The sequence below is a fragment of the Neoarius graeffei genome, chromosome 17 (assembly GCF_027579695.1).
Source record: "Neoarius graeffei isolate fNeoGra1 chromosome 17, fNeoGra1.pri, whole genome shotgun sequence".
Classification (NCBI taxonomy): domain Eukaryota; kingdom Metazoa; phylum Chordata; class Actinopteri; order Siluriformes; family Ariidae; genus Neoarius; species Neoarius graeffei.
This window is the reverse complement of record NC_083585.1, coordinates 15233160-15249801: the sequence shown is the minus strand read 5'-3', so window position 1 is coordinate 15249801 and position 16642 is coordinate 15233160. Positions and strand designations below refer to the sequence as shown.

At 42.5% G+C, this 16642-nt stretch overlaps 1 protein-coding gene across 2 annotated transcripts in view; it reads right to left on the bottom strand.

Moving 5' to 3' along the window:
• med13b (mediator complex subunit 13b) overlaps positions 1 to 16642 on the bottom strand; it is a 57294-nt gene that overhangs the window by 11322 nt on the left and 29330 nt on the right. For both annotated transcript variants that reach the window (XM_060943764.1, XM_060943765.1), the window contains exons 16-22: positions 15738 to 16633; positions 15385 to 15552; positions 15082 to 15305; positions 14792 to 14984; positions 13820 to 14189; positions 13520 to 13736; positions 12733 to 12924 (exon numbers count right to left, since the gene is read on the bottom strand). In XM_060943764.1, coding sequence (XP_060799747.1) covers positions 12733 to 12924; positions 13520 to 13736; positions 13820 to 14189; positions 14792 to 14984; positions 15082 to 15305; positions 15385 to 15552; positions 15738 to 16633 — 2260 coding nt within the window. The remainder of the gene's footprint in view (positions 1 to 12732; positions 12925 to 13519; positions 13737 to 13819; positions 14190 to 14791; positions 14985 to 15081; positions 15306 to 15384; positions 15553 to 15737; positions 16634 to 16642) is intronic.

Genomic DNA, 16642 nt, shown 5'->3' with positions numbered 1-16642 from the left:
GATCATATCGTGGGCGGGGGGGATTTTAATACCACATTATTAAATTTATTATTATTATTAAAAGTATTAGATACTCATCCGAGGCTTTGGCACATGAAGAAAAAGCGCTAGGTGATGTGGAATATTTGGCCTTGATAACGGATATGTGGTCCAGCTGCAACATGATGCCCTATATGTCAGCTACCGTACATTATGTGGACCGAGAGTGGGCAATGCAGTCCAAATGCCTGCAGACGAGTTTCATGCCAGAGACACATTCAGCGGACAATTTAGAAGATGCATTGCGCGAGACACTTGCCGAATGGAAAATAGAGGAGAAAAATATCGCCTGTATAACAACGGGGCGAATATTGTCACAGCCATCAGGCAATTGAAATGGCCGTGGTTAAGTTGTTTTGGGCACAATTTGAACCTGGCCATAACCAACTCGCTTGTGCAACAGAGGGCCAGTACAGACCGAGTGTTTGGAGTTTGCCGAGCAGTCAACACTGCGTTTACGCACAGCTGGCTTCGGAGAAATGAGCTGCGCAAAGCACAGGTGGAAATGAACCTCCCCGAGCACTCACTGATCACGGTAAGATATTAATTTGCTCTAACAATGAAAGACTAGTATTCAAACTATGAGAAGAAACTACACTTAAGCTATTACTCATTGTTTATTTACACCATATCAATTGAAGATGCGTTTCGGCCTTTAGTGCGCACTTGAACGCGCTAATTTTTCCAATTTATTAGTGTTTTAATTATTGCACCAGCTTTTAAAATCATGATTTATATATATATATATATATATATATATATATATATATATATATATATATATATTTTTTTTTTTTTTACTGTCTTTACATTTGTCAGAATCACCTTCATTCTTCCATTTGGTTTGACATTATGGCTTAGAGTGGACCATTTTGTCTCTGAAAGTAGGCTATTTACCAGATTAAAGTTATTTGACTTCTGCCGAAGTCTGCGCTTCACTGCCGTTTGGGGTGCAATATTTCCCGACTGAAGTCGTTAATAGTGGCTATTTGTTTGAACAACATGACAAATTTTACATTAAAAGTATAGTGTAGGCTAAAAAATGAAGTCAAAATTTATTATTAGTAGCATACTGTATTTGTGTAACCACATGTTATGTTCACTAGCACGTCCCTGCACCATAGCCTACGTGAACAAGCGGTAATAGGATATTACTTTATAATGATTTATATAATTATGTATTTATAATTATATATGTTATATAATATATTTATATATTAAACAAAACTAACTAACTAAACTAACAAAAAACTAACTTTTTAGGTTAAATAGGCCCAGATGATACCATATATGCATGATTATGACAGGAGGGGGCGTGATACCACGATGGTGGCTCTCCATCGTGATGGATGACCACCATCGTCGATGGATGATGGCATCGTCTATCGGCACAGCCCTAATATATCATCCACCTCTAGGTTTAAAGAAAAAAAAAAAAAAAAAACGCGCTGCATCATGACAGACAGGATAATGTTTGAGTTGAATTTAAAATTTAGTGTGTATGGTGTTTTATACAAACCTGGCAACCTGTTACTGAATCAGTGTAGCCAGTCTGTCATGACGCAGCACAGTTTTTTTTTTTAAACCTAGAGGTGGATGATTAACAACCCCCGATATATAAACATTTTGCACAGGACTGTGTTCCTCTGATAAGAGAAACAAGGCTCCAGCTCTCTCTGCTCTTAATCTGTTCTATTCTTTCATGATACATTGTGCATGTCACTCCTTGTTGAGTTTTTTTATGCCCGAGTTGTTTGAAACCAATCTGGGTTTTCTGTGTCAAATAAGGAAGCTGCTTCACCTGTAAGAAAATCAAAACACTTTCATGAAGGAGCTGACTCGAATGTGAGTGGGGGGTGGGGGAGGATAAACACCCCACACAAGATCCCTAAACAAACTCTTCCATACTCACTTCCAGCTTTCCGTTTTTGTAAAATACATTTTAAATACAATCGAATTTCTCTGGAGTTTTTAGGCTTAATTCCTCTCTTCCTATACTTTAACCACTCGTTTCCTCGGTGTTCTTGAAGCATTTGCTTCTATTTGTTAACTTTTTCTTGATAGCGGGGAGACTGTCAAGCCTTTTATCCATTTCTCTGTTTGAACAAGCAAAAACAGTGCAAAAATTAACTATGCTGAAAACAGATTAAGCCTTACTTGCATGAAAGACGGCGTCTGTCTGACCCCAGCTGGAATTATCACATGAAGCGTGACGTCATGCACAAGGGGTCTATAAACAGTATGCATACGATACTACAACAGCAGAGGTATATAAAATAACTTGCAAAGCAATAAATGAAACTGAGACTAAGAAAACAGCCAAGACATAATGGCAGACAGTGAGGGATGCTTTGTAGCAATGCAATACATACATCTTTTCCCCCTTCCTCTTATATTGTCACATACACTCATGTTCAACCCATGTTTCAATGTGCCAATCACACTGTGACAAAGGCTGCCCCCTTTTCTTTGGAAAATGACATGATCCCATTTAAAAGGAAGATGGTGCATGCTGTAAGGTGACAGTCGGTTAGTCGGTCTGCTACTCTTCTCGCGTTCCCATTGCTGTGTGCCTTCACGTTTTCCTGCTAGCAAAAATATCCATAGTCATATGTTCAAACCAAAGGAGTCTTCTACGGTCATCAGCAGGAGAAAGGAACCGACACACCCCTTGTTGTTGAAATGAGGAGGAAAGAAGGTTTACCCGTTTCTCACCACTTGTCTGCAGCTGGAAAAAAACAGAAGTGTCACTAGCACTGATTTCACTGTGCTAAGGCGGATCCCCCTTCTCCAGCGTCTTCGAAACTTTGCTCCAGATCACATATCCTCCTTGTTAAAAAACACCAGCCAATGACAACACCGACAGAAGTGGAAGAGCTTGGGGATAACTGGAACCGGAGCTATTATCGCGACGAACTCTCAATTGTTTGGGGGGGAGAGGGAGTGTCAGTTGTGAGTAACAAAACAAAACTGACTTGTTTGACTAAACTTTTGGTTATTTTGTTTAAAAGTTTCCTTTTTTTGTTTACTTCTGATAAAAATCATGGGAAGAGGTTGCAAACTAGTGAACTACATTACTGGATTTGAATAGAGCTGAACTGTAGTGTGGGTTTTCTGAACTGTGATTATGGGTGTTGGACTGATCTGGTGGAGAACAACAAATTTATGAAACCTACAAATGACTGATTTTGTGAATGTTTTAGGCTCTTTCATTGTGTGATGTGGTGGATGCTGGCAATTTAATTCTTGCCTATGATTTCAGTACTAAACCTTAACTCATTCCTTACGAAATACTTCAATTTTTTTCAGTCACGTTTTGACGGAATACTTTTTGTGAAAATCACGAATTTAATAGGTACATTCAGTTAAATGTGTATCTCCATAAATTATTTTAGAGGTAGAAAAGTATACATTTACCGAGTCCTTGAAACCTATCCTTTCTAAATATGGAATTATTTTTGTATAATTCTGAAGTAGGTAGGTTTCACAAGCATCAGTCATAATATTATAATAATATAATAATATTATAGCAGTCTATCCCTGCTATAATAAACCTTCCCTACGTGGGTTTCCCGCTAATTATAATATCCAAATGTGGTCTCTGTGCAGTCCTCTACAGCTCTGATTGGTCAAATTAACATGTACTGCTTTATTATGGGAGTTTCCGAGGGAATTCCGTATGATGTCACCAAAGCCGATAGTACTGGCTTTCCGTAGGGAATGGGAAAATTCGCCGAGCTGCTGTCAGCGGCTTGCCGTAGGGAATGAGTTAAGTGTCTCCTAGATTAAAAGTATACTACACCAGTTAACCACTGAAACCAAGAATTCATGTGATACTTGAAGTTGATACGTGTTCTTGTGCATTTCTCTCCCCCCCCCTTTGACTTAACCTGCATAATCCCTGACAAATTTGGCAGTGTTCTACTGCCTGGCACCCCAGCTTATTAGTAGATAAGAGAGAAGTGTTACAAAAATGGCACCCCAGATGGGACTCTTCAACACAGTGGTTAACCTGTTAAAATCTATTTAAAGACTTCAAGAAGGAAACAGTATTCACCACACAGCATGGATTCAGTCTTGGTGGATCTTCTAGCTTCCCCCAGTTCAGGAAATGAAGGCTCTCTTGAGCCTGTAGCTGCACCTACCACTTCTATGTTCACGCAAAACCCTTTACCCTCTATACACTTCTGGATATGGATCTAATGGGAAATCCTGCTCCACCAATATCACCAACTGTATCTATTCCTCGCTCTGCTCCAACGATGCCAGCAAATGTGGTTCCTTCTCTTCCTCATGACCTTGATGTGGAGGATAATCAAGTAGACAACCTCATAGTGAACAACAAGCTTACTCAGTTACAGGAAATCATGAGGACACAAAATCAAAAGTTTGCAAGGAGCTTTATTGCAACAGGAAAAAGTGTGTTTACAGAGACACTTCAGTCTCTTTTTCAGCATGCTACTACAACTGCTGCTCAAAAACTAGATGAACTAAAACAGCTAATTACAAGGCAATGTAACTATGTTCCACAAGAAGTGGGTAACCTGTTGAATTGGAAGCTGAAACATCATCATGCAGAAGTGCTTAAGGACATCAACGCTGTCCTTTCACCTATTGCTTTTATGCTGGAACATATTCAAGACGGCACGACTCAGTGTCTCCAACAAATAAGCTCTGGATCGGCTAATAGTCTCCTTGTGAGTCCTCTTCAGACAGAACTTGGTCATTGCACTCAACGACTGGATCAGCTTGCACAGGAGTTGCACACTCTGAAGCCAACACTTCAAACCACTGCCAGGGCTGATGCTACTGTTCAGACCACCACTGCCCCTCCACTTAGAGTAAGGATTCAGCAGCAGCAGCTTCATTCCACCTTACAGTCCGGCACAGCCACACAGGATATTCTTTCCCTGGGTGACTCTCCCTTCCAAGGGGAACCTAGGAGCTGACTAGGGGGCAGCATACCCATTAAAATCCAGGTCCCCTGTTTTGGTCGAATAGAAGACTGTCCAGATTCACTTGTGTACCTAGAAAAATGTCATGATTTCTTGGCACTACATCCCCTCTCTGATGAGGAACTGATGGCTACTTTAAGAAACGTCCTCCATGGCAACGCTCGAAACTGGTAGGACATAGCTCGGCTGGAAGTAAGAACTTGGGAGTTCGAGCGCATGTTCCTTGCTGCCTTTTTAGCTGAAGACCGTCATGATGAGCTAGCTGAAAGAGTAAGAACACGAGTTCAACAGGCTGGTGAGAGCATTCAAGATTTTGCATAGATGTATTGAGCTTTGTGCAAACGTTGGAAACCAGAGATAACTGAGAACGAAGTTATTAAGCTGATATTGAAGAATATCAACCCTCAGTTAGCAAGTCAGCTGCGGAGCAGCCTCTGTGGATGCTCTAGTTCGTCCAGGGCAGCAATTGGAAAAAGGACCGACTCAAAGACTATACGAATAGCGTAAACAGGTCTACTAATTTCCACAGGTTAAAAACAGTTTTTCCTCAGAAAAATGATACATTAACAACTCTCCTTTCTGCCTTACCAGCCAATACTAAGAATAATCCACAGCTCTTTTGTTGGTGGTGTAAGAGCTCTCATTCTCCAGCCAGTTGTCTCCAACTTAATACTGGCAAAAACAAGCAAGTCTTCCCATGTTCAGTCTGGGCCTAGTAACCCCAATCAGAATGTTCGGCCCACTGTGAGTACAGTTAGCAAGGTTCATCCAGTTCCGCATCTTCAGTTTCTCTCTCAAACCTTTCCTCAACAGTTGACTGTTTCTGTCTGTGTTGATACATGGAAGGGGTATGCACTCGTGGATACTGGTTCCTCTTACACCCTGATAAACGAAAAACTGTGGCTAAGCTTGAAGAAGCCAGCTGAAGCACTCAACTCATGGACTGCTGGCCCCATTTATCTGGCAGATGGTGAGGCACACAAGACCTTGGGATGGGGAGAAGATGAAATCACTTTTTAGACAGTCATGCTCCACATTTCAGTGGCAGTCCTGGCACCTCAAATGCTTGCTTTTCAGGCTGTTTTGGGTCTTGATTACCTTTTTCTGAGTGGTCTCTAAATTGATGTTCAAAACCAAGCTTACTGGTTTCAGGTTGATGCTGATATCCGGTTTGCTTTTCAAAGAGACACCACTAACCTTCATGATTGGCAAGCACTAATGGCACTCTTCACCTCTATAGATCCCTTGTGTGAGGACAGATATCCTTTAACTAGCTTAGATCTTTTACAGTTAGCTTGCCAAGATGCTTGTTTGGACAAACAAGAAAAGAAGCATTTCTTTGCACAGCTACAGAAGACTGCTGATGTATGTACTACATCTTTGGGATAAACAAAACATCTTGACCCATATAATTTATCTTTCCCATGAGATGTCCATCAAGCAGAAGCCATATCGGTTATCCCCGACCAAGCAAAAAGTGATGAGGGACCTCAATGATGAGATACTGGTTGCTGAGGTCATTGAACCTTCTTCCGCTTAGGCTTCTCCAGTCGTGTTGATACCAAAGAAAACTGGTGGATACCGTTTTTGTGTGGATTACCGCAAGGTAAACTCAATCACCCACACAGATGCTTACCCAATACCCACTGTGCAAGAGACCCTGGAGTCTCTTGGTGGTGCAAAAGTGTTCTCTACACGACCTGAATAGTAGATACTGGCAATTTAGGATAAGTGAAGACAGTAAAGGACAATACTGCTTTTATTTGTAGTCAAGGGCTTTTCCAGTTCAAGGTCATGTCTTTTGGGCTTAAAAAAAAAAATGCCCCTGCTACTTTTCAACGGTTAACGGAGAGAGTTCTGGGAAAGCTGTGAGGAAAGATTTGTTTTGTTTATTTGGATGACATCATCTATTCATCATCCAAACACCACCACTTCCATGACATTGAGGCAGTTCTTGATAAATTGAGGCAAGTGAATCTCACAGTCAACATGAAGAAAACTCATTTCTTCCAGGCATCTCTCAAGTTTCTGGGTCATATTGTCTCAGCAGCTGGGATTGAGGCCGATCCAGATAAGATTCAGACTGTGCAGAATTTCCCAATCCCCAGAAACCTTAAAGAGCTTCAGAGATTTCTGGGAATAGCAGGTTGGAATCACTAGTTTGTGCCACACTTTTCCATGGTCGTAGAGCCTCTTAATGCTCTTAAGAGAAAAGGAGTGAAGTTCCTTTGGACCTCTGAATGTCAATCCTCTTTTGATACCTTGAAGGCTCATTTAACTTCACCCATTCTTGGACATCCAAATTTCCATCTCCCATTTTTGGTATATACAGATGCAAGTGATGTGGGCCTAGGAGCTGTATTGGTGCAACAAACTGGCCTTGGAACTGAGGTGGTTTTGGCCTTTGCAAGCCGAACACTTAACTCTGCTGAAAGAAAATTACACCACCACAGAGAAAGAGCGTCTCACCATTGTATGGGCCCAAGAGAAGTGGAGCTATTACCTTGAAAGGAAGTTTTTTTTTTTTTTAAACAGTAGTTACTGACCATTCTTCCTTGGTCTGGATTTTTAAAACCCAGAAAGCTAATACCCGCCTAATCAGGTGGGCTCTTCGACTCCAAGAATTTACCTTTGCAGTGGAATATAGGAAAGGGAAATACAACACTGCTCCCAATGCCCTTTCTTGAGCCCCTTGTGACCAGTTTAGCTCTTGGATTCCTACTTGTTCTGCCTTCCTTTCTGAGAAACCAAAAGATCATCTGCACTTGTCCATCACAGATGAAGCTGTATGGAAGGCCCAACAAGCAGACGATCAGATCCAACAGCTGTATCAGTCTATAGTGGAATCAGGAAGTGTCATCATCAATTCCACATCAAAAGTTCACTATCTTGGAGGACAAAGTTTTCAGAGTGGTCAGATTTCCATTTAAGACCATTTACCAGGTGTATATTCCTACTTCTCTGCGTCCTCAGCTCCTGAACATCTTTCATGAGGACCCAATGGCTGGCCATCTTGGACAGTTTAAGACTTCTAAGAGGCTGCAGAATTTGGTTTACTGGCCTAAGCTTAATCAGGTGGTTAAACAGTATGTTCAAACCTGTCAAGTGTGCCAATGTAATAAACTTGAGAGTTGACAAATGTCTAGTAGACTGGAGCAAACTGATCCATAGAACCTGGGAGATGCTCGGTGTGGATCTGATGGGTCCATTCCCCAAGAGTTCATCTGGGCGCATATATATATGCGCGCTGGTCTTTGTTGACAATTATTCAAGGTGGGTGGAATTACTTGCCCTTAAGAAGGCCACAGCAGGGTCAGTTGCCCAGGTGCTCGTTCAAGAAATTGACTCGATGGGGTGTGCCCGATTACATTTTATCCGATTGTGGCAGTCAGTTTGTCTCCTCTGTGTTTCAGAGAAGGTGTGAGAAGTTGGGTGTAACTCAGAAGTTGACCACCACTTACCATCCACAGACCAACCTCACTGAGAGGATCAACTGCACTCTTAAGACAATGATGGCCTCTTATGTAGGTGATAATCACAAGCATTGGGATAAACATCTCCCTGAATTTTGATTTGCCTTGAACTCTGCAGTCCATGAGTCCACCAGGGTGACTCCAGCGGAGTTGAACCACCTTCGTCCCCTCCGTGGACCGATGGATGTACTGCTTCGACCTAGAATGGTGACCCCTGACGATCCATCCTATGAAACAGCGGCAGAGTTAAGTGATCTGAAAGACCGTGATGGAGAAGTTAACTAAGGCTCGGCAAAGGCAGAAGAAAATCTCTGATAAAAGGAGGAGGGACTGCCAGTATGTAAATAAAGACCGAGTTTGTTTGAGAAGTCACCCATACTCCAAAGCGGAGAAGGCTTTCTCTGCCAAACTGGCACCAAAATGACAAGGCCCATATCGAATAGTGAGGAGTTTGGGCCCTCTGAACTATGAAATTGTCCAAGAGGATACCGGGGAAGATCTCAGAGTTGTTCATGTTTGTAACATCAAACCTTGCTACCCTTCCGCCCAACAGCTTGATGCAGAAGAGCATCAAAAAAAAAAAAATTCAAAAAAGAAAGTGACAAGGAATTTCCTGGGTTTCTTCTGGAAGACCTGGAAGATGGCATGATTGACAAAGGAAGTCAATGACCAGGTCTCAACAGAAAAGAGGGAGGAGATTCTTCTGCAGTTGATGCCTCACTTAGTATTGCCGCCTCACTTAATATTGCTGCAGACCAGAGGAAGCACTTACTGGAGATCTTTACTGCAGACAGTGATGAGGATGAGTTCTTGGGATTTCCAGAGCATGAGTAGCTGCTAGTTCAGTTCCCATGATTACACCTCCCCTGTAGGTCAGCTTGTTGTAGGAGGGGGAGAGTGTAGCAATGCAATACATCTTTTTTTTCCTCCTTCCTCTTATACTGTCACATACACTCATGTCCAACCCATGTTTCAATGTGCCAATCACACTGCGACAAAGATTGCCCCTTTTTCTGTGGAAATGACGTGATCCCATTTAAAAGGGAGATGGCTCATGCTGTAAGGTGTCGGTCGGTCTGCTACTCTTCGAGTTCCTGTTGCTATGTGCCTTTGCATTTTCCTGCTAGCTAAAATATCCATAGTCATACCGTACGTTCAAACCAAAGGAGTCGTCTATGGTCATCAGCAGGAGAAAGGAACCGACAAACCCCTCATTGCTGAAATGAGGAGGAAAGAAGGTTTACTCGTTTCTCGCCGCTTGTCTGCAGCTGGAAAAAAACAGAAGTGTCACTAGCGCCGATTTCACCATGCTAAGGCGGATCCCCTTCTCCAGCGTCTTCGAAACTTTGCTCCGGATCACATAACCTCCTTGTTAAAAACCATCAGCCGATGCCAACACCGACAGAAGTGGAAAAGCTAGGGGATAACTGGAACCATCATCGCGACAAACTCGCGATTGTTTGGGGGAGTGTCAGAGTTGTGAGTAATGAAACAAAACTGACTTGACTAAACTTTTGGTTTTGTTGTTTAAAAGGTTTACTTTTTTTGTTTACTTCTGATAAAATCACGGGAAGAGGTTGCAAACTAGTGAACTACATTGCTGGATTTGAATAGAGCTGAACTGTAGTGTGGGTTTTCTGAACTGTGATTATGGGTGTTGGACTGATCTGGTGGTGAACAATATTTTTACGAAATGTACAAATGATGGATTTTGTGAATTATTTGGGCTCTTTCATTGTGAGATGTGGTGGATGCTGGTAATTTAATTCTTGCCTATGATTTCAGTACTAAACCTTAAAGCATATACGCAGAGCCATGGCCTCACTTTCATTTATAAATACCTTGAGACCTCAATAATGGCACTGGAACAGTTTTAAGCATTAACAATAAATCTAAATATAGTAATTTTTAAGATTAAAGTGATTTATATCGGTAGCGGTCTGAGTGAAGGACCTTGACATCCGCAACTTCACAGCAGGAAGTCCATCGGTCTCATCACTATTTCCGCTATACTAAAACACAGAGCTGACTGCAACTCCAATCCTCCATTTTGAGCTAATTTAACGCCATGCCACATAGATATGTTGCTGGTCGGTGCAGCAACATGACAGAAGCTGGATTTACGTTGCATTCATGGCCCAAAAATGTTCAAACTGCAAAGATTTGGACGCGTTTTGCGAGAAGTTAACAGGCACATTGGGTGCTTATGAAGTGGTCTCTCCTCTGCTCTGTGCATTTTACTGAAGACTCATACGAGACCTCTGATCTGTTGAGGAGTGTTGGCTATAAGCCCGTATTGAAAGAGGGTGCAGTACCAACAATTAAAGAAAAAGAAAACTACAAGAAAAGTATTTATTTTATTATTTTTTTAAAAAAGGAAAGCGAGTTCAGTTGCACCAGTCCTCCCAGAGTGAGCTGAGGGTTGTTAAAACCCGGGATGGAACGGGGCATAGCGCTCGGGCAGTGACCTCCCTGCAGTTGTTGCTAAAACCGGTGATATCCCGTTCCGTCCCAGGTTTTAGTAATTGCCTGAGCCGAGCAGTAATAGCAGAATACACAGTATGAAGAAAACAGTAAATGAGTGGAGCAGCGGTCTTATTTCTAAACTGGATATTGCTACCATTTTGCCCTTACGTGGAAGTAGTGAATGAATGGAGAACTGAACAAACAACTGAAAGTCAGATTATTTCAAAACAAATCGACCACAAGATCTCCCTTCAAGAAGCAAGAACATGGACGGGTAAGCGCCGACTCTCATTTGGATAAAAAAACCAACACGTTGTTTACCTGCATTTAGGTTAATACATGTAACTTGTATTGTGTGTTTAAGTTACCAGGATATGATTATTTAATTTGCTTCAGAATGTGATTGTTTCCGTTCATCTGATTATTTAATTAGCCTTTTATGTTTTATCAGTGAAAATGCATGCATGTTGCATAAGTTATAACACCTATCCTGTTTTAATGAGAGTCAACCCACAATCAATGAAGTCAAATCAGTCTTAGTTGAGCAAGTCAGTAATGGTATTTCTTACTTTTCACCATAAATTTTTATGACTTTGGTCTATAGCTGTAAAAGACCTCGGCCTTAAAACCAGTTACGGCAGTGACGTCATGCACTCAGGCATGCTAGCTCAGCGGGGCAGCTCAAATGCCAACTTTGCGGTCGGATTTTAACTCTCAAATATATATACTTTTTTATTCCCATTTATGCAGCATACAAGAGTCAAGGATGAAGATACTATCCACTCAGAAATTTATTTAAAAATAAAGGTTCTGCACATCTTCTTTAAGTGTGTCCTAGATTAAAAGTACACTACACTAATTAACCACTGAAACTAAGGATTCATGTGATACTTGAAGTTGATACATGCGTTCTTGTGCATCCCCCCCCTTTGACAACCTCCATGATCCCTGACAAATTTGGCAGTGTTCTACTGCCTGGCACCCCAGCTTATTAGTAGATAAGAGAGAAGTGTTACAGCTTTTAGGAACTGAAATAAAAGATCAAAAAGCCTAATTTTTGTGGTCCTAGTTCGTAATATATGCTCATTCCAACTTGCCCAGTCGGGCATGTCGGGGACATAATTCACTTGCTCCGAGCAATCGGGCAGTCCTTAAATGTCAAGCTCTGTGACCTGAACCCCACTGAAAACTTGTGGGGTGAGCTGAAGAGGAAAGAGCACAAGAGAAGGCCTAGAACCCTGGATGATCTGGAGAGATTCTGTAAAGAGAAATGTCTCAGATGACCTGCTCTATCTCCAACCTCCTTCTCCAAAATGTTATAGGAAAAGGCTCAGTGCTGTTTTACTGGCAAAGGGAGGTTGGACAAATGCAGGGGTGCCAATAATAGTGGTTCATGTTTTGTTGAAAATAATTATTTCTTGATGAGGGATTTGTTTTTCTCTGAACAAATTTTCAATTAAAAAGGTTGATTTTTTTCTTTAACCCTTTTTACTAACCTTGATAAGGGGTGCCAATACTCGTGGCAGGCACTGTATATGTAACAGGGAGCGTTGCACATGTAATGTGAGCCAATTATATAATTGATTATCTTTCATAAAATATTGAAGAAGCCAAGCAACTTGAACCTGATTTAAATGTGCACCACTAATAATAGAAACCTAGCACAGGAAACAAAAAAGACCATTATTACCCCAGGACAAATGTGGTCAAGTATAAAAGGACGCTGTAAATAAGCCATCTAAAATCTGCAGCCAGCCAAACTAAAAATCTGCTGTGGTGGGAAATAAGGAGCAACGTACCTCAGAGCTTTGTAATGCAGTGTCTATGGCAAGTCCAGGGCCAAAACCTGTTAGTGTTTTGACATTGGTGGAGTTTGGGAGAGGTCGCCTGCACTGTGTGTATACAGAGAAAGCCAGGGACTTCAAATGCTGGGCATACATATGCCTCTCCTCACTCCGTACCGGTTGTAGTAGATACTGGCAAGGAACCACCTGTAAGACAAAACAGCATGTCATCATTTTTTAAAAATAAATAAATAAATAAATAAAATAAATTTCTTCATGGGCTGTCTGCACATTATCTCTCATTTGACATTACTAGAGTGACTGATGTACACTCTTATAATACTCATTTTAGTCAATACAAATTGTGTTATCCCCAAGTTCAAAAGCCATGGCCAAAAATCCTCTGTACAATACTGTAAAACAGTGGAATAGTCTGGCACCTCATGTACAGTCTGTTCAAACCTTCCAATGCTTTTGACAAGCTGTTAAAAGGCACTTTTTAAATAGTTTGTAACTTCTCTGGTATGTACATAATTCGCTCAGTATGGTCTTTATTTTTCCATTGATGGTAAATCTAGTTTATTTTTTATTTGTTCCTGCCATCTTGAAACTATACTGGGACTACAATGGACATAAGGTGTTTTGTGTTATCCTTGGTTTAATTTATCAGTTTTTTGTATTTGTTTACTCCATTTCTGATTTGCATGGGATTTTTACTGAATAAATTCTATTTGATGTTAGTGTTTATTTAAAAATAAATAGTCACAAACCAAAAAACAAAACCCTATACAGACCAACTCACCTGCACAGACACGGCATTTCTTATATGTGGAGGCAAAAACTGCAGCATCTCCATATAGCAATAGAGGAGTCCCAGACTCCACATGCTAGAGTTACAGCCTCTGCTCGTCTCCTCATAGCTAAATGGGTCCACTATGTAGACCACTATAGCAGGAGGGTAGCTGACAGCATGGGAGTCTCCATCCGTTGGCACTCCCACCTTGTCCCTCTCCATAGTGCTGTGAAAAGTCAATGCTCATATCAACTGGAGGATCAAAGATTGATATTCTCTAATCAGCAATGTTTTATGAGAATAGTGTACCTCTCTGGGGGCTCAGGATGAGCCTGTGGTTGGCTGGTGACGGATGTGCTGTCCCCTATGGTGCCTGTGTTCTGGGCTCCAGCATGCTGAATTCCTTGAGCTCCAAAGGAAGGGAGAGAACTGGGCTTATTAGAACCCAAGCCTCCCAAACCCTGAGAGCTCGAAGAGGCAGCAGAGGTGGGTGCTGGGGTGTTGCTGTTACTGCTGGTTGTGGAGGTGCTGGTGGCAGTGGAGGTGTTCTGAGGGCCTGCGGAGGTGCTGCTGGAGCTGGCAGGTTGTGATGATGTTGAGGAGGAAGAGGATGACGAGGACGAAGGGTTCCGCTGAGAGAGCAAAGAGCTGTCTAAAGACTGGGCTGCCAGGTATGGAGCTAAAGGAAAGGAAATACAAATATTACAAATTGTGTGCGCCTCATGTTCACACTCGCAAGCAACAAGGCAACAGCTGACTATTCATCTTGTGGTGAGGGGGCCTGATGTCTATGCCAAACAAAATTAGTTTTATTGCTTGGGGCAAAAATACAGAAAACATCAGATTTTGTTTCTGTCATTCTGTCATGTATAAAAATCATTAAAACGTGTACAGAGACATTATGAAGAAAACTCAAGCTTGGAAGGACTAATGGTGCCTGTGGTGTGTGCATGTAATCGTATACATCATATAGCAGGCTGTAGGTTACACATTTTGGCTGCTGCTGCTGCTACTACTACTACTACTACTATTTTACACAGACAGTAAACCTATGCTGCTCTCTTCAATGCAATTCTGCAAGTTCGCTGCCCTCCCAGCATCACTATATTGTAATCAGCACAACACAATACTGGTGTGCCTCGGGGCCTCTACCCATCACCTCTGCCTTAGTTTGAGCCAGGAAAATGCTCATCTTGAATAGAAAATTATCAGATACATTAAATTCTACAAGTCAACTACACAAAGCAAAGCAGGGGGGCCCCCTTGATGAAGAAATCATACCCAAGTCATGCCGGCACACTTGTGCGTAGAGTTTAAGTTTTGTTATGGAGTCACTGTTGATGTTGTTGCACATTTTGAAGAACCAGTCACTGAGTGGTTGCTCTGCCTGAGGCTTCAAGCCAGCAGTATTCACTGTTACCATCCCATCAGCATGGGCCTTGCAGATGGGCTTATGCTGACCAAGCCGACATGCCTACACGAGGAGTAATAAATAAACTAATGTCACATACAATTCCACCGAAATGAGAAATGCAGTTACATCAATCATTATCCAAACACTTTGTTTTTACCTCATATACTGCAGTCAAGTCTCTGAAGAAAGTTTTAGCACCAGTCAGCAGTGTATCGTTGTCAGGACACACCACCACATAGCCAACATCTCTCTGAGAACCGAAGGGGTCCAGTAACAGCTTCTCCCAGTATGGCAGGACAAAAGGTGACAGAACCACAAAGTCATACTCATAACCAACTAGGAAAGTCGGTATGGGTAATGGCTCAGGAGATTCATCGGTACCTGAATGAAGAGATAAATAATTTAGTCAGTCAATCAGACTGACAGATTTGTCACAAGGGGTGATGTACACTTAGCATACCATAGGATCCCCTGCCAGCCATCTTGTGGAACTGCTGCCAAGTAAGGGGACCCTGGACACCCCAGGAGCGCACAGATCGCTTCTTTTGGATGGCATCCTGCAGCACAGGCTGCAGAGACAGTAACATCCTTAGCACATCCTGAGAGAACAGCAAGCTCACGTCCGTGGCTGGGGGGGGAGGAGAAAAAAACAAAAGGGTCTGACCACTTTCATAACAAACTGAATTTTGACCATTTAGATCAAGGTTCTACTACGAAAACACACAAACTTTTCTATTTTAAGCTACTCCTATGGTATTATTTGTAAACTGCTAATGTTAACTAGATTTTTAATACATTACAAAAAAACTTTACCGTTGCGATTGGCCCAAGGGTGCAAACATGAGTTCTTGACCAGCGTTTCATCTACTTTCCCTCCAGACATGTTGTCCATGAATTGACGGCCATGCTCCAGAGCCAGATAGCAGTCGCTGCAGTAGTCCCTCTCCTCCAGGCGTCGAGGTGGCCGTGGTACTAAGCTGACTCTGGGCTCTGGCATGCACAGAGCAGGAAAGGGATTGGAGCACTGCTCCTGTAGTAGCAGGAGCAGTTCGTCTTGGAGGTGCACTGAAGAAGCACGGCGCTGTGCTTCCAGGTGCTTTTCTGCTTCTCGGCCAGCATCTGTACCCCTACCCACAACATCTAGCTCATCCTCAAGAAAGAGGCCAGCACCATTCGCATAGCGTCGATTGACGACGGCACTGAAACCACAGGAGCAGGTTTCTGTACTGGAATATTGTGAATCCAGGCCTGCGTCACTAATGTAAACACCTGCGTCAGCACCCTTGATGTTCATGTTGCACACACACACACAGCAACTGTCAAAATTACAGTCTTTAAACAAGTTCATGGTTGAATCAGACAGGATGAGAGTGACATAGAGGCTGTGGGCCTCAGGCACTGAAGGCGCTGTAGCTGGTTCTACCGAGCTGAGAGGCCTGAGGGTGGAGGGGGTGGAGGCGGGAGAATACAGATCAGAGTTGTCATATTTCATTGAGCCCTGGGCACTAGCAGGGCCACGCGGGGTCCGGGGGGTACGTGGTGTCCTTGGTGTGGGTGCTGAAAAGCGAGGAGTGGCAGGTGAAGGTAGGATGCCCGCACCGCTGTTACTAGGCGGGGCACTGTTGGTCTGGAAGGGGGTGTTGGTCTGAGGGGTGTAGGTTTGTGTGTAGTCTTGCAGCTCCATGGCACTGCCCACACTAGGGATGTTACTGGGAAAA